This window comes from Chiloscyllium plagiosum, unplaced genomic scaffold, assembly GCF_037043375.1.
Source record: "Chiloscyllium plagiosum isolate Xiang-an unplaced genomic scaffold, Cpla_swu_hap1 HiC_scaffold_27, whole genome shotgun sequence".
Taxonomy (NCBI): domain Eukaryota; kingdom Metazoa; phylum Chordata; class Chondrichthyes; order Orectolobiformes; family Hemiscylliidae; genus Chiloscyllium; species Chiloscyllium plagiosum.
This window is the reverse complement of record NW_028270165.1, coordinates 64,037,602-64,061,982: the sequence shown is the minus strand read 5'-3', so window position 1 is coordinate 64,061,982 and position 24,381 is coordinate 64,037,602. Positions and strand designations below refer to the sequence as shown.

The 24,381-nt window shown below is 47.1% G+C and overlaps 3 protein-coding genes and 1 long non-coding RNA gene across 11 annotated transcripts in view; 2 read left to right on the top strand and 2 right to left on the bottom strand.

The window, feature by feature from the left end:
* The window catches only part of LOC148144448 (uncharacterized), a 677,410-nt gene that overhangs the window by 20,549 nt on the left and 632,480 nt on the right, over positions 1-24,381 (top strand). The window lies entirely within an intron of this gene.
* The window catches only part of LOC148144457 (uncharacterized), a 309,257-nt gene that overhangs the window by 29,129 nt on the left and 255,747 nt on the right, over positions 1-24,381 (top strand). Inside the window, exons 2-3 of the mRNA XM_087974694.1 lie at positions 68-1,136; positions 1,221-1,438. Coding sequence (XP_087830820.1) covers positions 486-1,136; positions 1,221-1,438 — 869 coding nt within the window. The 5' untranslated portion in view covers positions 68-485. The remainder of the gene's footprint in view (positions 1-67; positions 1,137-1,220; positions 1,439-24,381) is intronic.
* LOC148144460 (uncharacterized) overlaps positions 1-24,381 on the bottom strand; it is a 587,526-nt gene that overhangs the window by 427,076 nt on the left and 136,069 nt on the right. The window lies entirely within an intron of this gene.
* LOC122558179 (uncharacterized) overlaps positions 17,500-24,381 on the bottom strand; it is a 231,148-nt gene continuing 224,266 nt past the window's right edge. For all 7 annotated transcript variants that reach the window (XM_087974749.1, XM_087974751.1, XM_087974748.1 and 4 more), the window contains one exon: positions 17,500-19,356. In XM_087974749.1, the coding sequence (XP_087830875.1) occupies positions 19,340-19,356 (17 nt within the window). In that variant the 3' untranslated portion in view covers positions 17,500-19,339. The remainder of the gene's footprint in view (positions 19,357-24,381) is intronic.

The following is a 24,381-nucleotide window of genomic DNA, read 5'->3' as shown; positions in this document are numbered from 1 at the left end:
AGAATTGCTTGTTTTGAATTTTTACCCTGCACTGACAGTGATGACTTTTGTAATCTCTTTTAAACAGTGGATTTGAAGATAGAAGCTTCAAAATCAACGCATGAAGTTCTTATGCCCGAAACATTGACTCTCCTGCTCCTCGGATGCTGCCTGACCTGCTGCGCTTTTCCAGTACCACACATTTCGACACTGACTCTCCAGCGTCTGCAGTCCTCACTTTGATGTCAATGTCTGACAGTCACTCAATCCATCGGGACCGGAAACAATTTTCAACTATGATTCTGTGAGAAGGAGCAAAGCATTTTGGTTCCTGTTTGAGTACATTTTCAGCATCAGTGGGACTGGATGAGAGACCCTACTGTTGCAGCGCATTGAGTGTGGGGTGTATAGCAGCATCTACAGCCTGGAAAGAGGAATTGACGACAGGGAGGGGCTGGAAGTGTGTGTGTGTGTGTGTGTGTGTGTGCGCAGCTGAAGCTTCGGCCATGGAGAACCCTGAGGAATCCCGCCCCGTGGAGAAATGGTGGAAGTGTGGTGATGGCGGAAAAAGCTTCCATTTCCCGTCTGTCCTGGAGACTCATCGGCGCATCCACACAGGGGAGGGGCCGTTCTCCTGCCCAGAGTGTGGGAAGGCCTTCAGCAAATACTCCGACCTGCTGAGGCACCAGCGGTCCCACACGGAGGAGAGGCCCTTCAACTGCCCCAAGTGTGGGAAGAGATTTACCCGGGCCTCCCACCTGCTGAGGCACCTGCGGGCCCACACAGGGGAGAGGCCGTTCTCCTGCCCTGAGTGTGGGAAGAGATTTGCCCAGGTCTCCAACCTGCTGACCCACCGGCGGACCCACACCGGGGAGAGGCCCTTCAGCTGCCCAGAGTGTGGGAAAGCCTTCAGCAGTTCCCCCAACCTGCTGAGGCACCGGCGGGTGCACACGGGGGAGAGGCCCTTCAGCTGCCCTGAGTGTGGGAAGGCCTTCAGCGATTTCTCTTCCCTGCTGACCCATCGGCGGGTCCACACTGGGGAGAGGCCCTTCAGCTGCCCCGAGTGTGGGAAGGCCTTCAACAATTCCTCTTCTCTGCTGATCCACCAGCGGATCCACACTGGGGAGAGGCCCTTCAGCTGCCCCGAGTGTGGGAAGGCCTTCCGCCATTCCCCCAACCTGCTGAGGCACCGGCGAATCCACAATGGAGAGAAGCCTTTCAGCTGCCCTGAGTGCAGGAAGGCCTTCAGCAATTCCTCCAACCTGCTGACCCACCAGCGGATCCACACCGGGGAGAGGCCCTTCAGCTGCCCCGAGTGTGGGAAGGCCTTCAGCAATTCCTTCAACCTGCTGACCCACCGGCGGGTCCACACAGGGGAGAGGCCCTTCAGCTGCCCCGAGTGCGGAAAGGACTTCACGCGCTCCTCCCTCCTCCAGAGGCACCAGCGAGTTCACATAGGGTGATTGAAGGCATGACGGCTGAGTGCCATTATCGACTGGACTATTAACCCAGTTCCAGGGGGTCCCGGGTTTGAATCCCACTGCAGCAGATGGCGCTATACAGGGTATGGGTTGAAATTGCTGAGTGAGTCAATGCTTCCTCCAGGTTAAGGCTGTACCGAGGATCCAATTACAAAGGGACATCTTGGTGCCTGACCAATAGTAAAGAAAGTGATGGGGGGGTGCGGGGAGTGTGTGCGCTTTGACTTTGAGCTGTTTAAAAAGCAGCTACTTTTTTCTCTGCCATTTTGCTGAGCGGATCTGAAGCTGTAACAAAGTTGGGTCGCAATAAAGGTTATTTGAACTTGCTGCGGGGCTCAGACTCTCATTGAAAGCTTTGAGCTCCAAGAGTTTTTGTTTTAAAGCTGTCATTTCTTTCAGCCTCCTGCACTAACCTTCCAATGTTGCGTATCAGATGGAGTCGTGAATGAGCAGCCAGTATCGTGAGAACTTGTCAATTTTTCAGGAGTGCAGAGTGTGTCATTTCATCGGCGTTATAAAGTTTCCTGGCAGCATCAGGAGGTGTGGGCTGCGTTCGCGAGAAATTATATGGAGGAGCCGATGTTGGACTGGGCTGGATAAAGTTAAAAATCACACAACACCAGGTTATAGTCTAACAGGTTTACTTGGAAGTATGAGCTTTTGGAGCACTGCTCCTTCATCGGGTAACTGTGGAACAGGATCATAAGACACAGATTTTATAGCAAAAGATCACAGTGTCATGCAACTGAAATGACATATTGAACAAACCAAATTGCTGTTAAGTCTTTCACCTTTTAGAATGAGTTGCAGGTTTCAGTTCATTAATCTGTAAATCCCAGAACTACTATTAATTCACATTCTCGAGATGACTTAAGGTTTTTTTTTAAAATAAGTGACATCTCAGCCCAGACAATGCATTAAAAGTGTGAGGTTCGAGTCTGTCTGTATCCCAATCTTGAATCAGACTGGTTCTAGTTCCCAAGTAGGAAATTATAAAATATTACACGGATTGACTGCCTACAGTTTCTGCACTTTTTGAGCAAAGTAGAATGTATCTGCAAACATAATTCTGCCAATACAAGTTTGCCCAAAAAGTGATGTGTGAATGCGTGCATGTGAGTTTGTGCATGAGAGTGCACGTAAAGTGTGTGCATGTTTGGTAAAGTGACTGTGTGATGGAGTATAAGCCTGAGAGAGTGTTGGGGGCGTGTATGTGTGGGTGTCTCAGAGAAAGCGTGTGTATGAGTGAGCTATTAAAAGCGAGGTCTTGTGTTTTGCTAAAACAAGGAAGGGCAGGACTTGTACAGATAATGCTAGGGCCCTGTGTCGTGCTGTAAAAGAGAGACATGGTGGGGTTCAGGTACATAGTTCTTTGAAAGTTGCATCGTTGCTAGACAGGGTGGTCAAGAAGGCATTTAGCATACTTTGTACTCAATGTAGCATACTCAATGTTCACCCCATTGAGTATAGGGGTTGGGACATCATGTTGAGGTTGTACAGGATGTTGGTGAGGCCACTTGTAGAGTACTGAGTACGATTCTGGTGAACCTGTAATATGAAGAATTCTATGAGAGAGGGTTCGGTAAAGATTTACCAGGATGTTGCCAAGACTGGAGGGTTTGAGTTATAAGAGGAGATTGGGACTTTATTTATTGGAGCACAGGAGGTTGAGGAGTGACATTATTGAGATTGATAAAATCATGAGGAGTGGAGGTAAGGTGAATAGCAAAGGGCTCTTCCTTAGCATAGGGGAGCTCAAGACTCAGGGGCATATTTCTTTAAAGTGAGAGGAGAGAAATTTAAAAGGAACGTGAGGGGCAACGTTTTGACAGAGGGTGGTTTCCATGTGGAATTTGGATGAGTACATGCATAGAAAGGTTTATAGGGATATGGGCCAAACACAGGCAAGTGGGACTAGTTTAGTTTTGGAATCCTGATTGGCATGGATGAATTGAACCAAAGGGCCTGTTTCTGTGCTGTAAACCTCTCTGAACCAGAAGTGATCTTATTGAAACCAGTAGAATTCTGAAAGGGGCTTGACAGGATAGATGCAGACAAAATTCTCCTTTGTTGGGATTCTATGACTCCCCCGACAATGTGGAAGCAGGCCATTCAGCCCATTTATTTTACTCTGGCCCTCCGAAGAGTTTCACCCATATCCATTTCCATCCTCCGTATTTCCCATGGACAATCCACCCTAAATTGCACATCCCTGGTCATTATGGGTAATTCAGCACAGCCAATCCACCCTAACCTCTACACCCTAATCTATAAATTACCTCCTCAAAAATGAAATTTAAATGCAGAGTTTTTCTCTAAGAAAAATGTCACTCTGACTCAATATTCGGATGCAGACAGAATTCACACCTATTGTTAGAAAAGCTCTGCATTTGAATGATATTCTTGAGAAGGTAATTAAAATCAAATTCTGGGATGAACATACCAAAGAACAGAAACCCATTTGAAAGGTGAAAGATTTAATCTAAAATTGTTTGATGTATTACATTTCCATGACACTGGACTCCATTGGCTCTAAATTCCATAATCATGATCTCATTCTCCACAACCACCTGATGAAGGAGCGGCACTCCGAAAGCTAGTGCTTCCAAACAAACCTGTTGGATTATAACCTGGTGGTGTGTGATGTTTAACTTTGTCCATGGGAAACACATGAGTTGTGGGACTGGAAACAGTTCTTATTTTGTGATCTATTCCAAGTGAAATTTCTCCTCTGCGCAGGCACGGGTGAACAGTTTGGCTTTTGTGCTTTGTGAGAGATCGGGCTAGCAGCTTTTAAATCCTTATGTTAAACAGTTCAAGTAAACTGTTGATCAGCAATTGTATTCCAAGAGTAGTACTTCCAGCTCTGGTAATCCTGTTGCATCAACGGAGAGAGGGGGAGGATGTCACATCTGAAGAGCAGACAGAAAAGTTATTTCGCTTGTTCAGTCAGTTGAGTTGGTTCCGCACTCAGATGAGACTGGATACTGCTTTTAATGGATCATAATTAAATGCTACAATGGAACACCTTAAATTCGAGGAATTTTGAAAGGGCAAATGGAACAGTAACTTTGAAGAGAGATGTTCTTCCATTTCTAACCTTGGGTGAACCATATGAGGCATTTTTATTGATAGCTCCATAATCATCATCCTGCTGGATTTTTTTCAGGGCAAACAATTTCTGGTGGGAGAAATTCTGTATCCTGGGAAGGTGGGGAAATTTAAAAAAAAAAGGCTGTTAAAAGCATTTGAACTGTGGGCCCACAAGCTCTTGTGGGAGCAGTGCATTTGCCAAAAACATTTCGGAGGAATTCTGTCTAACTGTTGGACTGAAAGTAGTTTCCCACTGAACGTTAAACAGGTATTGAGAACGTTGTGCATTATAGAGTGTGTTCCAGAGGACCGGAGGAGGATTGAACTTGCCAACGTGAACAACACTTTGCAGAGAGAGGAAATTTCTCGGGAGGTTGATGGAAGTCAACAATTGTCAGATTATTTCATGAAAATAACAGCTTATATGGGGATCCCAGAAGAGGGGTATCTGTAATGAGCACACAGAAACAAACCCTTCAGTCCAGGCCAGCCAGATATGCTAAATTAATCTAGTAACCCATTTGCCAGCATTTGGCCCATATCCCTCTGAATACTTCCTATTCATGTCCCCATCCAGATGTATGTTTTTCTTCGGAGAATACGGTGAGAGCCTAGATATGCTATTACTCAGCCTTTCCCCACTGAGCTTCACCTTTCCTTCATGCTAAGTGTAGCTGGAGAAGCCCGAAAGTTGAAAAGGATTTCCTGGGGGAAAAAAACGTTTATTCAAGATCGGGCTCAGTGATGGATTTTCTAAAGCTTGGCTATTGTAGATTTCAATCAGACAAAAAAAAACTTTCAGTTGTTCTTGTCCAAGGCAGAGTAGATATTCTTTTAAGGTATAATTGAGATATCTACATTCTTTACAATGTTTTTCCATCATTACCAGTGATTGTCCATCATTTGGTTTATTGAGCATCATCTTTTTGTGATTCACCAGAGATGATTTGAAGTGAATTCTGTAAGATGCTTTTCTATTTTATTTAACTTTACCTGGCTCTTTAAGGCAACCATTTTCTTTTCATGTGATTGGTATTAAAATATCTGTGTATAATAATGAAGCAGCTCATTTATTCTGAAATTATTTCAATTAGTTGGTCAATTGCCAAATAATTGCTGCACAACTGTTGTCAATATTGATACCCAGGAAAGCTATTTTGTTTATTTTGTTTAATATATTTCCTTTCTAAAGATCTTATCCAAATTATAAAATGATTGTATTTTCATTTGAAATAAGGTTTGCAGTGTCTTATTAAATAGTTGAAAGTAACTTTGTACTTAATTGCTCCGTTTGGGATTAAACATTGTGACTTTGATAAAAGTGATCTTTCACAATTTATGGTGAATCTATTAACAAACGAATGTTGCCATTTGCTCTTGAATTACCACAAATTCAATTTGAAATTCTTGAATGAGTTGAACAAGGGGTAAAAAGTGAATATTTATTGCACTTTTTCTGAAATTCTCTGCACTGCCATTGTATTTGGTTAAATGTATGTAACCCTCTTCATACCTTTGTATTTCTTTGATATTTCATTTGTCAGTGCTACTGCCCAAATAGCCTAAAAAAATGTTTTGGCAGTTGGTGAAGTTGTGAATTTTTAGTCTAGTAACATTGTTTCACAATTGAATAATCTGAAGATTAATTTAGGCACATACAAGAACGTCAAAGAGATTGTGATGATAGAAAGTCAACATGCAGAATTGCCAATGAAATGTAAACTGGCTGCTCTTAATTTGGTACAGACTAAGTAGAAATAATGGCATTGTACACAAACTGTGTGTAGTGTGAGTTCAGAATTGTTCTGATCCTTTTAATTCTGGCACATGCAGTGATAGCAGCACCATAATCTGTTTTATTTGTTCGTGGAATGTGAGCATCACTGGCAGAGCCAGTATTTGACTGCTAAGAACACAGATATGAATATTCGGTGAGGTTGAGTTGCAAGGTCTACTGTGGCATAACAAATTGTACTGGCTTGCACTGTACTCTGACAAGACAGAGACTTTGGGAGGAGAACAAAAATAGGAATTTCTTCTTCAATATTGATGCTCCCATTTATATCTCTCAAAAGGAGATTGTTTGGTCCATCAAATTAATAATGGCTCTTTTGTTGAATTATTTCCCTGCATCCGCATATATCTGGAATCGTTTTCTTTTCAAGAATTTTGCAATTACCTTTGCCATTTACTGGTTACATTACCCCTTCAAGATCATTTCAAATCGTAATAACTTGCTTATTTCCTTAAAAATTAACCATCTCACGGCAACCCCAAACCCCTTTTTCAAAGTGGCTGCACTATTTCCAATATGGTCATGCTTTGTAAATATTACCATATACCATTAATTATGTCCAAGTCTCTTTAGATTTCAATGTATCGTTTTAAATATAAAAATGCCCCGTACTTGTAGCTCAGCCCTTTAAATGTGTTCTGCTCCTCTAAGCGCAATGTATATTTACCCCTTTAGATATGAATATGTCTCTTAAAGGGATATTTCTGCTTACAAATAGGCAACATCTCTTCGAAATGTAGATTCATTTAGATATATCTCCGTCACTTTACATATTAAGATATCCCTTTGAATGTGCCCCCATCCCTTTGAATGGTAATCTTGTCCATTTAACCCTCTTTATTTGCAGAAATAGCCCGTTAAAATGTTCACGTCCCTTTAAAATGCAGATTGCCCACTTTATATGTGACGCCGTTCCGTTAGATGTAGGAATATCTGTTGAAATTGAGCCGTGAGCTTTCCCAATGTAGACAGGGCTCCTGGAAACGTGGCAGTGTCCCCCCTGCAGCTGCAGAGCGAGACAGGGGAGTTTGTTTTTGTGAATGAGCAGTTGTAGCGCGAGGTGGCTGTTGCTTGGTGACGGTGAGGCTCCCCCGGCCCCGCCCATCCCCCCGTGCAGACGTCACGCGGGGGCGAAGGCGGTTGGGAGGAGAAGTCGCTCGAGCAGGGAAGCGGCGGGAGGGCGGCCGTTAGGAAAATGGCGCCGTGCGGCCCGGGGCAGACACCCGTCACTGGGCACCGCCGCCTTCCTGGCGCAGCTGCTGTGTCACGGCCACACCGGCCGGCTGTACAGCAGGCAGGAGCCGGTGAGCATTTCGGAGGCGGATGGGGTTAAGGGCCTGCTTGGGAACTCGTCGGCCTCCTGGGTGGTGGAGTTCTACTGGTCGTGGGGCTCAGTGATGGATTTTCTAAAGCTTGGCTATTGTCACTGTTTAATGTTTAATCCCAAAGTCACAATGTTTAATCCCAAACGGAGCAATTAAGTACAAAGTTACTTTCAACTATTGAATAAGACACTGCAAACTTTATTTCAAATGAAAATACAATCATTTTATAATTTGGATAAGATCTTTAGAAAGGAAATATATTAAACAAAATAAACAAAATAGCTTTCCTGGGTATCAATATTGACAACAGTTGTGCAGCAATTATTTGGCCGGGGGAGCCTGTGTCAACTATGGGGCCACCTTTTTTTTAATTTCAAAAATATACTTTATTCATAAAATAATTTGATGGTCTGTACAGTTGGTCATGCCATACATATGTAAACATGTACATACAGAGATCACAATTTATCATTTTTATATACAGGTCTGTACATTTTTCAATCATATGCCCATATAATTAGCTGAGGTGTCAGCAGAGCCCAAATGACTGCATGGACGTTGGAATGTGCCAGTCTGCAACACTCAGTCTGCGTCAACTCCTTCAGCTGGAAGATCAGCAGGTTTCGGACCGCCCAGAGAGCGTCCTTCACCGAGTTGATGATCCTCCAGGCACAGCTGATGTTTGTCTTGGTGTGCGTCCCGGGGAACAGGCCGTAGAGCACGGAGTCCCGCTTCACCGCGCTGCTCGGGACGAACATCGACAAACACCACTGCATTCCTCTCCAGACTTCCTCTGCATAGGCACATTCCAGAAGGAGGTGTGTGATAGTCTCGTCCCCCCCGCAGCCGCTTCGAGGGCAGTGTGCGGTATGGCTGAGAGTCTGGGCGTGCATAAAGGATCTCACAGGCAGAGCCCTTCTCACCACCAGCCAAGCCATGTCTTGGTGCTTGTTGGAAAGTTCTGGTGATGAGGCATTCTGCCAAATGGCTTTGACAGTCTGCTCAGGGAACCGCTCGATAGGATCCGCCCTCTCCTTTTCCTGAAGGGTCTCAAGGACACTATGTGCTGACCACTTCCTGATGGACTTGTGGTCAAAGGTGTTTTTCTTCATAAACTTCTCCACGAAGGACAGGTGATATGGAATGGTCCAACTACTCGGAGCGTTCCGCGGCAGCGAGGCCAGGCCCATCCTTCGCAACACCGGGACAGGTAGAACCTCAGTACGTAGTGACACTTGGTGTTTGCGTACCGGGGATCCACGCACAGCTTGATGCAGCCACACACACAGGTGGCCATCAGGGTGAGGGTGGCATTGGGTGTATTTTTTCCCCCGTTGCCCAGATCTTTGTACAGCAAGTCCCTTCGGACCCGGTCCATCTTTGACCTCCATATGAACTGGAAGATGGCCCGGGTGCCTGCAGCGGCACAGGTTCTGGGAATAGGCCAGACCTGTGCCACTTATAATAGCAATGATAGTGCCTCACACCTGATGACCAGGTTTTTTCCCGCGATGGAGAGCGACCGTAGCGTCCATCTGCCCAGTTTCTGCCTCACTTTGCTGATACGCTCCTCCCAAGACTTGGCGCGCGCCCTAGCCCCCCCGAACCAAATACCCAGCACCTTCAGGTGGTCGGTCCTGACGGTGAAGGGGATCGAGGATTGGTCGGCCCAGTTCCCAAAGATCATGGCCTCACTCTTGCATCGGTTTACTTGGCCCCCGAGACCCATTCGAACTGGTCACATATGCACATGAGTCTGTGCACGGACAGCGGATCCGAGCAGAAAACGGCGACGTCATCCACGTACAGGGAGGCCTTAACCTGCAGGCCCCCGCTGCCAGGAATAGTCACCCCTCTCAGGCTCGCATCCTTCCTGATGGACTCGGCAAATGGCTCTATGCAGCACACAAAGAAGGCAGGAGAGAGAGGGCAGCCCTGCCTGACTCCAGATCTGACTGGGAAGCTATCTGATTCCCACCCATTGATTGAGACTGCACTGACAATGTTGGTGTAGAGCAGTCTGATCCAATTGCAGATTCCCTCCCCAAAGCCCATTTTGGAGAGAACATTTCTCATATACCTGTGTGATATCCTGTCAAAGGCTTTCTCCTGGTCCAGGCTGATCAGGCAGGTGTCCAACCCTCTGTCCTGCACGTAGGCGATCGTATCCCTGAGGAGTGTGAGACTCTCAGCGATCTTCCTGCCCGGCACAGCACAGGTTTGGTCAGGGTGAATCACCGACCCCAGAGCAGACCTGACCCGGTTGGCGATTACCTTTGACAGAATTTTGTAATCCGCATTCAACAGTGAGATTGGTCTCCAATTTTTGAGTTCGGTGTGGGAGGTCCCTTCCGCTTGTAGATGAGGGTGATAATGCCTTTCCTCATGGATTCACTCATGGTACCTGCCCGAAGCATACTGACATACACCTCCAGCAGGTCCTGGCCAATCAAATCCCACAGAGCGGAATAGAGCTCGACCGGTAAGCCGTCGCTTCCGGGAGATTTATTCTTTTCGAAGGACTCGAGGGCGTTGGTCAGCTCGTCCAGAGATAGCGGCTGGTCCAGCCTCTCCCGTGTTCTGTCGTCGTAAGACCTCCGTGATCGAGGACAGGAACGACTGGGAGGCCGTGCTGTCAGTCAGCTTTGCGTCATACAGACTGGCATAGAAGGATTTACTGATCCTCATGACGTCAGCCTGAGATGACGTTATCGAGCCATCTTCTTCCTTCAGGCTGCTGAGCACGGAGCTCTCTTTGTGCACCTTCTGGAAGAAGAAACGTGAGCACGTCTCGTCCTGCTCCACCGAGCGGACCCTGGACCGGAAGATTATCTTGGAGGCCTCCGAAGCAAAGAGCGAGGCTTGCTGGCCCTTCACCTCCTTGAGGTCCTCCATGACATCCACCCCCATCGTCTGCAGCAGGAGCAGATTCTGCATACTTTCCTGGAGCTGGGACAGTTTTCTCCGCCTCTCTCTCGCCTCCTGAACACCTTTGAGGATGAAGAACCTCTTGATGTTCCCTTTTACTGTTTCCCACCAGTCTGCTGGGGACTCAAAGAGGGGCTTCACGATTCTCCAACCTGCGTAGTCCCTCTTGAGCTCCTCAATGTTTCCCGGGATCAACAGCTTTGTGTTCAGCTTCCACGTTCCCTTACCAGCCCGGTGCTCGTCCTGTAGGTGACAGTCAGAGAAGAACACCGGCTTGACGTCGGTGGATCTGACCGAGAACGTTCGGGACACAAACAGGTAATCTATCCTTGAGCGGATAGACCCGTCTGCCCGTGACCAGGTGTATCTACGCTGCGCTCCATCTGCAGGGGTGCTGAAGACGTCGTGCAGCTTGGCATCTTTTATCGTGTCCGTCAGGGCTCTGGATGTGGTGTCCAGTTTACTGTCCCCCCCACCGGATCGTCCATCTGCATCAATGATACAGTTGAAGTCTCCGGCCACAATGACCGGCCTGGACGTAGCCAGTAACAGTGGAAGCTGCTGCAGGACGGCCAACCGTTCACTCTTACCCACTGGGGCATACACATTAATCAGTCTCAGGGGAGCATTCCTGTACATGATGTCGGCGACGAGGAGGCGCTCGCCCACCACCTCCTTAACCCCGGAGGCGCGGCTATCATTGCCTCCCGACCAAACTGACGGCCCATGGGCCCATAAGCTTGACCATCTCCTGTAGCTGCTGAGGTGCAGTATCCCACACTCCTGCAGAAACAGGACGTCGGCTTTAACGTTGGCCAGGAAGGCCATCATAGAAACACATCGCGTAGCCAATTTGATACTACGTACATTGATGCTGGCAATTTTTAACCCCATTTTAACAGTTTACAAGGTTGACACTGTCCATTTGCTGCTGGTCTTGCCCCTCTGGGGTAGCTGTGTGCATCCCCGTGGTGACAGCAAACTGCTGGACCCTCCCAGGGCTGAGGTAGCTGTCCGGCTCCACGCTGAAGCCATTTCCCCGCTCTGGTGTCTTCGGGTCGGGTCCGCATAGTCCAGTTCTTCATCTGACAGCGGGTTGTCACAGGACCGCTGCTCTATGGGGCCACCTGGAAGGTACTGGGCCCGGGTGGTGAAAGGTGAGGCAGGTTGGGGGGTGGGGGACGGAGGGGAAGGAATGTGGGGCCTGTCCTGTCATAGTGACATTTTACACTCACTTTCCATCTGCTTTTACTGGCGCTTGTGCTGTTTACCCTCACTGTTTGTTTAATCCTTGTGCTGTTTACCCTCACTTTTTTTTAATAAAAAGCACAGAAATAGATTTTTTTCTCTCTCATGCACATACACACGTATACGTCAATGGGGGTGAATTTGAATTTGCAGAATTATATTTGCAGATACATTCTATTTTGGTCAAAAAGTGCAGGCAATCAATCCATGTAATATTTTGTAAATTCCACTTTGGAAATAGAACCAGTCTGACTCAAGATTTGGACACAGACAGACTCTGACCTCACTTTTATGCATTATCTTGAGCTGAGATGTCACCTTTTGCTATAAAACCTAGTTATCTTGAGAAGGTGACCAACAAGAATTTCTCAGATTACACATTAATGATAATTGCAACCCATTCTGAAAGATACAACACTTAACAATCCAAGTTTGTTCAAAATATCGTTTCTGTGGCAGGACACTGATATTTTTGTAGAAATTCTGTGCCTTATGATCTTATTCTCCACAACCACCTGATGAAGTAGTGCTCCGAACGCTGGTCCTTCCAAATAAACCTCTGACTCTAACCTGGTGTTGTGTGGGGTGGATTGGCTATGCTAAATTACCCACAGTGCCCAGGGATGTGCAGGTTAGATGCATTAGTCAGGGGTAAATGTGGAGCAATAGGGGTAGTGAAATGGGTGTGGCTTTGGAGGGTCGGTGTGGACGTGTTGGGCTGAGTGGCCTCTTCCATACTGTGGGGATTGTCTGAAGAGAAGGGGTTATTGCAAACTCATTGTTTTTTTTTGCTTCCAAAAATCAGACCTGCTCACTCTCAGCAGTATCCCAATGTTGTGAAAGATATTAACTTTCAGGTGGAGGTATCCAAGATGTAGAGAGATGTTTTTGCTTTTCTGCCCTTGTAAGATCCTGAATCAGCACCTTCAGGAGAATTAGTTAGAGCGAAGTAAGAACAGAGGGGGAGAGAGGCTGGGATGGTGCTTCAATTTTGTGAAATAACAAAAGAAAAGAATATTCCACAGAAAGTAGAATTGCTTGTTCTGAATTCCTACCATGTACTGACAGTGATGACTCTTTTTACTGATTATTTGAAGATCTGAAGATGGAAGTTTCAAAATTAACAGATCGATCTCCTGCTCCTCGGATGCTGCCTGACCTTCTGTGCTTTTCCAGCGCCGGACTTTCCTACACTGACTATCCAGTAACCGCTGTCCTCACTTTGACGTCAATGTCTGACAGTCACTCAATCCATCGAGACCAGCACGATTTTTGACTGTGATTCTGTGAGAAGGAGCAAAGCTTTTTGGTTCCTATTTGAGTGCGTTTTCAGCATCAGTGGGATTGGATGAGAGACCCGCCTTTGCAGCCTACTGAGCGTGGAGCCTGAAACAGCTATACGGCCTGGAAAGAGGAATTCATAGCAGGGAGGGACTCTATATGTGTTTGTCTGCAGCTAAAGGTTTGGCCATGGAGAAACCGGAGGAATTCTGCCCCATGGAGAAACCATGGAAGTATGGCGACTGTGGGAAAGGCTTTTATGCCCCGTCTGACCTTGAGACTCATTGGCAGTCACACCAGGGAGAGGCCCTCCACTGCCCAGAGTGCGGGAAGACCTTTACCCAGGCCTCCCACCTGCTGACCCACTGGCACATCCACACGGGCGAGAGGACCTCCAGCTGCCCCGAGTGCAGGAAGGCCTTCAGTAATTCCTCCGCCCTGCTGATCCACCGGTGGATCAACACAGGCGTAACACCCTTCAGCTGCCCCGAGTGCGGGAAGGCCTTCAGTAATTCCTCCGCCCTGATGATCCACCGGTGGATCCACACAGGCGAAAGGCCCTTCAGCTGCCCCGAGTGAGGGAAGGCCTTCAGTTATTCCTCTGCCCTGCTGAGGTACTGACAGGTTCAGTGCGGGAAGGGCTTTAACCACTCCTTCCACCTGCAGAGCCATCGCAGGAGGTTTGAAGGAGCGACGGCCGAGTGCCATTATTGACTGGACTATCAACCCAGTTCCGGGGACTCCCAGGTTTGAATTTCACCGCGGCAGATGGTGGAATTGGAAATCAGTCAGAAATCTGGAGTTCAGAATCTAACGATGAAACCATTTTTGGGGAGTGGGGGTGGAGAAATTCCTATGTGATTCACTCACTTCCTTTTTAGGGAAAAGATTCACTCAGTCGTCCCAGCTGCATCCTTTATCCGGTCTGACCTGCACATGACTCCAGACCCACAGCCATGAAAAACTTAGTTGGAGACAGGGTATAGGTTGAAATTGCTGAGTGAGGCAATACTTCCTATGGGTTCAGGCTTTACCAAGGATCCAATTACAAAGGGACAACTCAGTGCTGACCAATAGTAAAGAAAGGCAGGGGGATGGGAGTGTGTGGGCTTTGACCTTGAGCTGTTTTTTAGAAAAGCTACTTTTTGTACACTTGTTTGCTGGGGGGATCTGAAGTTGTAACAAGGTTGGGTCACAATAAAGGTTACCTGAACTTACCCTGGGCTCAGGCTCTCATTGAAGGCTTTGAGCTTCAAGAGGTTTTTTTTTTAAAGCTGCTCATTTCTTTCAGTCTTCTGCACTAAGTTTCCAATGTTGTGTATCAGATGGAGCAGTGAATGAGGAGCTAGTATCGTTAGAAATTGTAAATTTTTCACGACTGCAGGTACTGTGTCATTTCATCAGCATTGTAAAGTTTACTGGCAGTTCTGGGAGGTGTGGGCTGTGTTCATGAGAAACTATGTGGAGGTGCTGGTATTGTACTGAGGTTGATAAAGTTAAAAATCACACAACACCAGGTTATAGTCCAACTGGTTTATTTGGAACTACCAACTTTAGTGTCAACTGCAAACTTACCCATCCACCTATGTCTACGTCCAAGTCATCTATAAAAATGACAAATAGCAGTGGTCATAAAACAGATCTTTGTGGCACACCCCTAGTAACTGGACTCCAGGCTGATTATTCTCCATAAATCACCACTCAGTCTTCTTTCAGCAAGCCAGTTTCTGATCCAAACTGCTAAATCACCCCCAGTCCCATGCCTCTGCATTTTCTCCAACACCTACAATGTGGAACCCTATCAAAGGCTTTACTAAGGTCCATGTACACCACGTCAACTGCCATAATCTCATCCACATGCTTGGTCACCTTCTCAAAAAACTCAATGGGGTTTGTGAGAGATGCCCTGCCCTTGATAAAACCATGTTGACTATCTGAAATCAACTTGTTACTTGTTAGATGATTATAAATCCGATCTCTTATACTCCTTTTCAAAAGCTTCCCTACAACAGACGTAGGGTCACTGGTCTATAATTATCTGGGTCATCTCTACTGCCCTTCTTGAACAAGGGCATAACATTTGCACCCCTCCACTCCTCTGGTACTAAACCTGTAGACAATGATGACTCAAAGATCAAAGCCAAAGGCTCCACCATATCCTCCCTAGCTTCCCAGAGAATCCTCAGATAAATCCCATCCGGCCCAGGGGACTTGTCTACTTTCACTCCTTCTAGAATTGATAGCACCTCCTCCTTACTAACTTTGATCCTTTCTAGTCTAATATCTCGTATCTCATTCTTCTCCCCTACAATAGTCTCCTTTTCCTGAGTGAAGACCGATGAGAAATATTCATTAACACCTCTTGGATCTCCACAGGGCCCACACACAACTTCCCAATTCTGTCTTTGGCTCTATTCCTACCTTAGTCATCCTTTTATTCCTCATATACCTATAGAAAGCTTTAGGGTTCTCCTTTATTCTACCTGCTAAAGACTGCTCATGTCCTCTGTTTGCTCTTAACTCTCTCTTTAAATCCTTCCTAACTAATCTGTAGCTCTCCATGGCCTCATCTGAACCGTCTCATCTCATTGTCACAAAAGTCTCCTCCTGCTTAACAAGAGATGCAATTTCTGTAGAAAACCATGGTTCCCTTACCTTATCACTTCCTCCCTGTCTGACAGGGACATACCAACCAAGGACACACAATATCTGTTTCTTAAACCAGCTCCACATTTCAATTGTCCCCATCCCCTGCATTTTGCTACCTCATTCTATGCATCCTAAGTCTTGCCTCATTGCATTAGAATTGCCCTTGCCCCATCAATAATTCTTGCCCTGCGGCACGTTCCTATCCCTTTCCATCGCTAAATGAAACCTAACTGAATTATGGTCACTCTCTCTAAAGTGCTCACCTACCATTAAATCAAACACCTGGCCTGGTTCATTACCAAGTACCAGATCCAGTGTGGCCTTCCTTCTTGTCAGCCCTTCGACATACTGTGCCAGAAAACCCTCCTGCACACACTGGACAAAACTGATCCATAAGACGTACCAGAGTGAAAGCATTTCCAGTTAATGTTGGGCAAGTTACAGTCCCCCATAATGATCACCTATAATGACCCCCCCAATGAATCAAACTGATTCTATTTCCAAAGTAGGAATTCATAAAATATTACATGGATTGACTGCCTGCAGATTGTGCACTTTTTGAGCAAAATTGAATGTATCTGTAAATATAGTTCTGCCAATACAAATTCACCCCATTGACATGTGTGCGCGCATGAATGAGAGAGAGGGTGTGTGTAAGTGTGTGTGTGTCTGAAAGAGACCATGTGTACGAGAGAGGTATGGATCAAATCGAGGGATTGCATTTTGCTAAAAGAAGCAAGGGCAGGACTTGTACAGTAAATGGTAAGGCCCAGGGTCGTGTTGTAAGACAGAGAGACATGGGGTTTTCAGGGACATAATTCTTTGAAAGTTGCATCATTGGTAGACAGGGTGGTTAAGAGGTGTTTCGCATGCTTGCCTTCATTGTTCACACTGTCATGGATCGGAGTTGGGACATCATGTTGAGATTGTCCAGGATGTTGATGAGGCCACTTTGAGTACTGAGTACATTTCTGGTTGCCCTGTTGTAAGAAGATTATTATTAAAGGGCATTTGGACAAGATTTACCAGGATGTTACCAGGACTGGAGGGTTTGAGATAGGAGAGGCTGGAACGTTTTTCACTGGGGCGTAGGAGATTGAGGGGTGACCTTACTGAGATTTATAAAATCATGAGGGGAGGAGGGAAGCTGAATAGCAAAGGGCTCTTCCTTTACGTAGGGGAACTCAAAACGAATGGCAATTTCTTTAAGGCGAGAGCAAAGAGATTTAAAGGGAGCCTGAGGGGCAGTGACTCAGAGGGTGGTTTGTTTGGGGAATGAACTTGCTGAGGAAGTGGGAGATGCAGATACAGTTACAATGTTTAAAAGACATTTGGATGGGTTCATGAATAGAAACATTTAGAGGGATATGGGCCAAATGCAGGCAAGTGGGACTGGTTTAGTTTGGGAATCCTGGTCGACATGGACCAGTTGGACTGAAGGGTCTGTTTCTGAGCTGTATGCCCCTATGACTCTAAGAACCAGAAGTGATCTTATTGAAACCAGTAACATTTTGAAAGGGGCTTAACGGGGCACACGCAGATAAAATGCTCCGTTGTGGGGGTAAGTTATAGACAATGTGGACGCAGTCCATTGGGCCCATTGAGTCCACCCCACCCATACCCACCCCCTACCCTGTATTTCCCATGGCGAATCCACCTTAACCTGCACGTCCCTGAACACTATGGATAATTTAGCAAATCCAGTCCACCCAACACCAGGTTATCGTCCAACAGGTTTATTTGGATGCATTCATGTTCAGAGTACTGCTCCTTCAGCAGTGGTTGTGGCGAATAAGATCACGATCACAAAATGTATAGGCAAACGAGTCCAGTGTCATGGAGATGTCATACACGAAACAATTTTAGATTAAATCTTTTAGAATGGGTTTCTGTTCCTTGGAATGTTATCCCAGAACTTCTGTTAAATATCAAATCTCAAGAATGTAATTTAAAGGCAGAGCTTTTCTTCATTGTATGAAAAGGTTGCCCCTTGGTATATCTTTCCCCTCTCACCTGAAACGTCTGCCATCTGATTCTGGACTCGCCCCACACGTCCACCTTAAACAAAAATTGATTTCGCCCTCTCCTCCCTCTCCCTCCCCCTCCCAGGAGGAAGAGCTGCCCAGAGGGAGGGAGTTCCACTCAAACCTGACAGGGACACTTCCGCCTTGTGATATTATCAATGGAGTGAGGCCCAAAAACATGCTGCCGCACTGCGCTTACTCCGGACGGCCGCTTGCACACACTGCGCCAGTGCTGCCCTGTACAGTTTCCAAAAATCCTTTCCCTTCAGCGAGGCCATTCGGCCTAACGAGTCCACGCCAACTCTCCAAAGGGTAACCCACCCACACCTATTCCCCCACCCCTAGTGCTCTACATTTACCCCCCCTGACTAATACACCTAACCTGCACATCCCTGGGCACTATGGGTCAATCCACCCTAACCTGCACAACCCCTGACCCTACATGAACACACTGGTGCCTCTACAGTTGGGTGCAGTGTGTGAAGCCCTTCCTGAACTGAAAGCGGGTGAATGGCCACTACCCCCACCAGTGGGTCAGCAGCTTTACCGAGCAGGTGAACCCCTTCCCGAAGGGCCTGTCCCTCTCGTGGAGCTGCTCATGCCTCCACAGGTGGCTCAGCTGACTGAACCCCTTCCCACACTGAGCAAGCGAACAGCCTCTCCCCTGTATGGACCCGCTGATGTTGCAGAGGAATCGCTGAAGGCCTTCCTGCACTCAGGGCAGCTGAAGGGTCTCTCCCCTTTAGCAGGGTAGAGGTAGCACTGAAGGCCTTCCAGCAGACTGGGCAAGTGAATGGCCTCTCCCCGGTGTGGATCCGTCGGTGGGTCAGCAGAGTGGAGGCCCAGGTAAATCCCTTCCCGCACTCGGTGCAGCTGAAGGGCCTCTCCCCTGTGTGGACCCGCTGATGCTTCAGCAGGGTGGTGGAATAGCTGAAGGGAAGGGCCTCTCCCCCGTGTGACCTGCTGGTGGTCAGTAGGTTGCAGGCCCGGGTAAAGCTCTTCCTGCACTCTGTGCAGGGGAACAGCCTCTCCCCGGTGTGACTGTGCCGATCAGTATCCAGGACAGACGGGAAACGGAAGCTTTTCCCACAGTCGCCACACTTCCATGGTTTCTCCACGGGGCGGGAGTCCTTGGGTTTCTCCATGGCCGAAGCTTCAGTTACACGCAAACACGTGTAGAGCCCCTCCCTGCCGTGAATTCCTCTTCCCAGGCCGTATCCCTGTTTCAGGCTCCACACTCAGTGCACTGCAACGGTAGAATCTCTCATCTAGTCCCACTGATGCTGAAAATGTACTCAAACAGGAACCAAAAAGCTTTGCTCCTTGGCACAGAACCATAGTCAAAAATTGTTGTGGTCCTGATGGATCGAGTGACTGTCAGACTTTGATGTCAACGTGAGGACTGCAGACACTGGAGAGTTAGAGACAGAAAGTGTGGCGTTGGAAAAGCACAGCAGGTTAGGCTGCATTCGAGGAGCAGGAGAGTCAATGTTTCTGGCCTAAGCCTTCCATCTGTTGACTTTGATACTTTCGTCTTCACAACTTCAAATATTCTGTGAAAAGAGATTACAAAGGTCATCAGTGTCAGTCCCTGATAGAAAAGAAAAGATAAAGTAAAAACAGAAAAGACATCTATCCCATCCCCTTCCCAATCTTTTATCCTTCTGTCCCTCCTCACTGTGTAATTAAGACACATACCTGAGTTTGCAAGTGAAAATCAGACCCCTGGTGGGGTCACTCGGTCCTGCGATCAATCAATGAACCCTCACCATCGGTGTGACTGTTTTAGACTTCACTCTATTTCTTCATATGGCTGGATACAGTGTGTCCGGAAACATTTCTGTATTCCTCAGAGGAACTGCGCACATGGCTTAATACAGGGGCACTTGTACACTTTTCTTAAAGGAAAACATGGGCCGTGATCGCATTGTATATTCAGACAATTACCAATCAATACACGATATCACTTCATTGACAGATAGTTGATCCACTGATATTAACTGGTAAATAACTGAGGTCATAACGGTGAGGTCACTTTTATCTTGTGATTCAGTGCCACTGCACCTGCATCGAGAGCCAACAGTGTGGTTAACATTTCCTTATCGTATCAAGCTCCTTCTGTATTCTAGTGGATGCATTAGTTATGCTACTCCCTGTGGCCTTATTTCAGGTGCGATCCACGTCTGTAGGTGAGACACGACTGTCTCCAGCTGAGATTCCCTGCAGTTGCCCGCTCCGTACCCCTCGGAACAATTCGGCTCCCTCCTCAGTCCACTTCCACCACATGACCGAAGCAATGATTGGCTATGTTCTTGCTCTAACTAACGTTATACGTGCGGCCTACGGCAATGTTCCCTCCCTTTCAGCCTTGTCACGGGTAGAGCCTGGTTCATTGGTGCTCGTTAAGATGGGATGGCTCCTTCCAGGTTTTACTTCCCACCCCTACGGTGGTCAAAGTCGCTGGGCGCACGGCTTGGGTCCACCTGCACCGTTGTAAATTGACTGGCCGCACCAATCAAAAGGGGGGAAGAGGAGGAGAGAATACTGGAATCTCAAGAAAAGGAGTGGACCCTGTCCATTTGGGTTTTTGAATTTTGCTGTTGTTCTAATGCTATTCTTAGTTCAAGTATCTGTAATAAGAGGAGGGACATGTGGGAGATTGCATATCTACTGACCTGTTTGATCACATACAACATCCTGATGGAGAAAGCCACTAAATATGGATGCGACCAGGAATGATCAGAGATTATCCACCACCCATGCTGAGGAGATGTCATCCAGTGCACCGGACCAGACGCCTTTGACGTGTGGAACGTGATGAAGATTGATTATTACAATGGACTCTTACATCAGAAAGACCAGATGGTCCATCTGGACAGTAGAAATCATGTCATTACCGAACCTGTCTTTTTGATTTTACCTGCAGACGCAAGCCGAGTGAGGATAAAACTGATCCATTCCGTTATTATGGTAAATATTTTAAGGATGCCTGGGAACACCATCCCTTTTTGCAGGACAGGCCTGCTCGAGAAAAGGGAAGCCTGCTGGGGAAACTCCTAAGTCTACAAACAACTTATTTATACAGGTCCACAGAACGCTGCTCACCCCAGAGGCAGTAGTACGTTACTCTTCTCTATCGGTAGATGACTTTCTTGACCCATCCCCAGTCCTCTGATCCCAATCTATTTGTCAGACTCCCTACTGCCGACTCTCTGAAAGAAATACAGTATCACTTTCCAATACTGTATTAGCCCTCCTGCTACCTGTTTACAGACACCTTTTAACTCCACTGTCGTATGAGAATTTCTTTAATGGTACCAGCTATGGGTGTGCAATTGTTCATGTTCCACATAACATCTCCTGCCTAATTGAGACTTGTCTCACCCACTTGCGTAAGGCAAAGGAGCCTCAGACCTCCTCCCTGTGTACATTAACGGCTTGCGTTCTATTGGCTGGGGGACAACAGGCCTTTTGCGGCATAAGTAACTACACCATATCCATGTATGGACCCGGAACAGAACCCCTCCCTCGCACATATTTTAGGTCTTTTCTCATTTCAGAATCTGATGCTGTCGCCAAGGCCATGTGCAACAGAGCTAAGCACCAGCCTAATAGGAACAGAACTCTGAGGACCATTGTCTACCAGCTATACAGCACAGGATTAGTCCCTTCGGTTCAACTCATCCATGCCGATCAGATATCCTTAATCAATCTGGTCCCGTTTGGCAGCACTTAGCCCATATCCCTCCACACTTCCTATTCATATACCCATCAAGACGCCTTTTAAATGTGGAATGGAGTGGGGATGGGAAAGGAAGCCAAATGTGCTGGAACCAAGGCAGAGGAATATCAGAGGATGCACAGCCGGCTTGAAGCTGCATGTGCTGTACTTATACCTGTTGCAGTTACTTGTGGAAATTGGGTGCATTTCGCAAAGGAAAACAGAAAAGATATCTAACCCTCCATCTTCCCAATCTCTACCCTTCTGCCCCTCCTCACCTGGTAATTAAGTCCCATACCTGAGTTGACAGGGTCTCCTCCCTCCTTGGATTCACTCCCGTTGCTACAAGTGAACAGATTTCCCCCCCCCTCCCACCCCAGGATGAAGAGTTGCCCAGACGGAGAGATTTTCACTCAATCTGTTTGTCACTTCCACGTTGTGACGTCATAAAAGGAACGGGTGAGCGTGGTGAAGCAGCAGCCAGCTGTCCCACACTGCGCCTGCGCTGTCCTGCACCGTTTGCAAACATCCCTTCGCTTCAGAGAATCCCCATAGTGTGGGAGCAGGCCACTCGGCCCGAGTCCTCACCGGCTCTCTGAAGGGGAACCCACCCATACCCATTCCCCTACCGCTCTACATTACCCTGACAATTACACCTAACCTGCACATCCCTGGGCACTATGGGTAATTTCTCACGGCCAATCCCAATCAAAGCTGAAAAATGTGTTGCTGGAAAAGTACAGCAGGTCAGGCAGCATCCAAGGAACAGGGGGTGGGGGCGGAGAGGTCAGGAAGAAGATTGCAGGTCAAGAAGAAGGCGGTGCTGAGTCCAGGGTTGGGAATGAGATAAGGTGGGGGGAGGGGGAAAATGAGGAAGCTGAAGAAATCTGTATTCATCCCTAAGCAGAAGATGAGGCGCTTTTCCTCCAGGCGTCGTGTTGCCATGGTCTGGCAATGGAGGCGGGCAAGGACCTGCATGTCCTTGGCGGAGTGGGAGGGGGAGTTAAAGTGTTCCGCTATGGGGCGGGTGTCCCAGAGGTGTTCTCTGAAACGTTCTGCAAGTAGGCGGCCAGTCTCCCCAATGTAGAGGAGGCCACATCGGGTGCAGCGGCTGCAATAAATGATGTGTGTGGAGGTGCAGGTGAATTTGTGACAGATATGGAAGGATCCCTTGGGGCTTTGGAGGGAAGTGAGGGGGGTGGTGTGGGCGCACATTTTGCATTTCTTGCGGTTGCAGGGGAAGATGCCGGTAGTGGAGGTTGGACCTGATGAGGGAGTCACGGAGGGAGTGGTTTTTCCGGAATGCTGATAGGGGAGGGGAGGGAAATATAGCCTTGGTGGTGGGATCTGTTTGGAGGTGGCAGAAATGACGAAGGAAGCTGAAAAATGTGTTGCTGGAGAAGTGCAGCAGGTCAGGCAGCATCCAAGGAACAGGAGAATCGATGTTTCGGGGACAAGCCCTTCTTCAGGAATGAGGAAGGTGTGCCAAGCTGGCTAAGATAAAAGGTAGGGAGGAGGGACTTGAGGGAGGGGCGTTGGGAATGCGATAGGTGGAAGGAGGTTAAGGTGAGGGTGATAGGCCGGAGAGGGGGTGTGGGCAGAGAGGTCAGGAAGAAGATTGCAGGTCAAAAATGCAGTGCTGAGTCCGAGGGTTGGGACTGAGATAAGGTGGGGGGGACCCAATCAAGGCCAGTGAGCAATGTAGTGACATGGGAAATGAACATCAGAGAAACGATGGAGACAAGGAGAGTATTTGGATTCAAAACTGGATTTTAACGATCATAAAAATTGAAACTAAAAACAGGGTATCTGCACGTGTGCTGCATTGTTACAAAAGTGAATGAATTGACTGCACACATTGAAGAGAATAATTATGACATGGCTTCAGGATGACAAGGATTGGATCCTGAATATCAAGAGAGTAGTCAAATGGGAAGCTAGGTAAAGTCAGAGGGTTGGCACTGCTAATCAAAGCACTGATCACAGGGCAGTCGGTGTCAGCTCGGATTTCAGGTCCTGATTTCTGTCCTCTGTTGATCTCCCTGTTCCTACAGAGTATGATGTTGGTCTGTTCTCGGCTCTGCGGGATTTCTGCTGAAGTTTTGACCCCTCCCCGCTTTACATCTTCCAGAACAATAAAACATCCAGTCAATCGCAACCTAACCCACCATCTCCCAGCCTGACAACCAACCAAACACAAAGTGTAATCATACCAGGGAATCAAACAAGAAAAATGAAACAAAAATTAGAAATAAATAGGTGCTGATGCTCAATGTTTGTTCATTAGGAAGTAAACCAGAAATAGGGGTCTCCCAGGATTCTGATAGTGCCATACTTGAGGAATTCTCTTTCCCTTACATGATTTACAACAATAATAAAGCACCTGTTATCAAATAGACAGATATACAGCACGGAAATAGACGTTTTTGTTGTCTCATGCATGTAAGCACACACAAGTCCTTGGGGGTGAATTTGCAATTGCAGAATTATATTTTCAGATACATTGCTCAAAAATGTACAATCTGCAAGCAGTCAGAACATATTGTATTTTATAAATTCCTACTTTAGAAACAGAACTAGTCTGATTCAAGATTGGGATATAGACAAACTCTGACCTCATACTTTAATGCATTGTTTGAGCCGAGATTAGATTAGTTTCCTACAGTATCAAAATAGGCCCTTTGGACCAACAAGTCCACACCGACACTCCGAAGAGTAATCCACCAGGATTCATTCCCTGTATTTACTTCTGACTAATGCATGTAACACAATAGGCAATTTAGCATGGCCAATTTACCTAACCTGCACATTTTTGGATTGTGGGAAGAAACCAGAGCACCCAGAAAAAACCCACGCA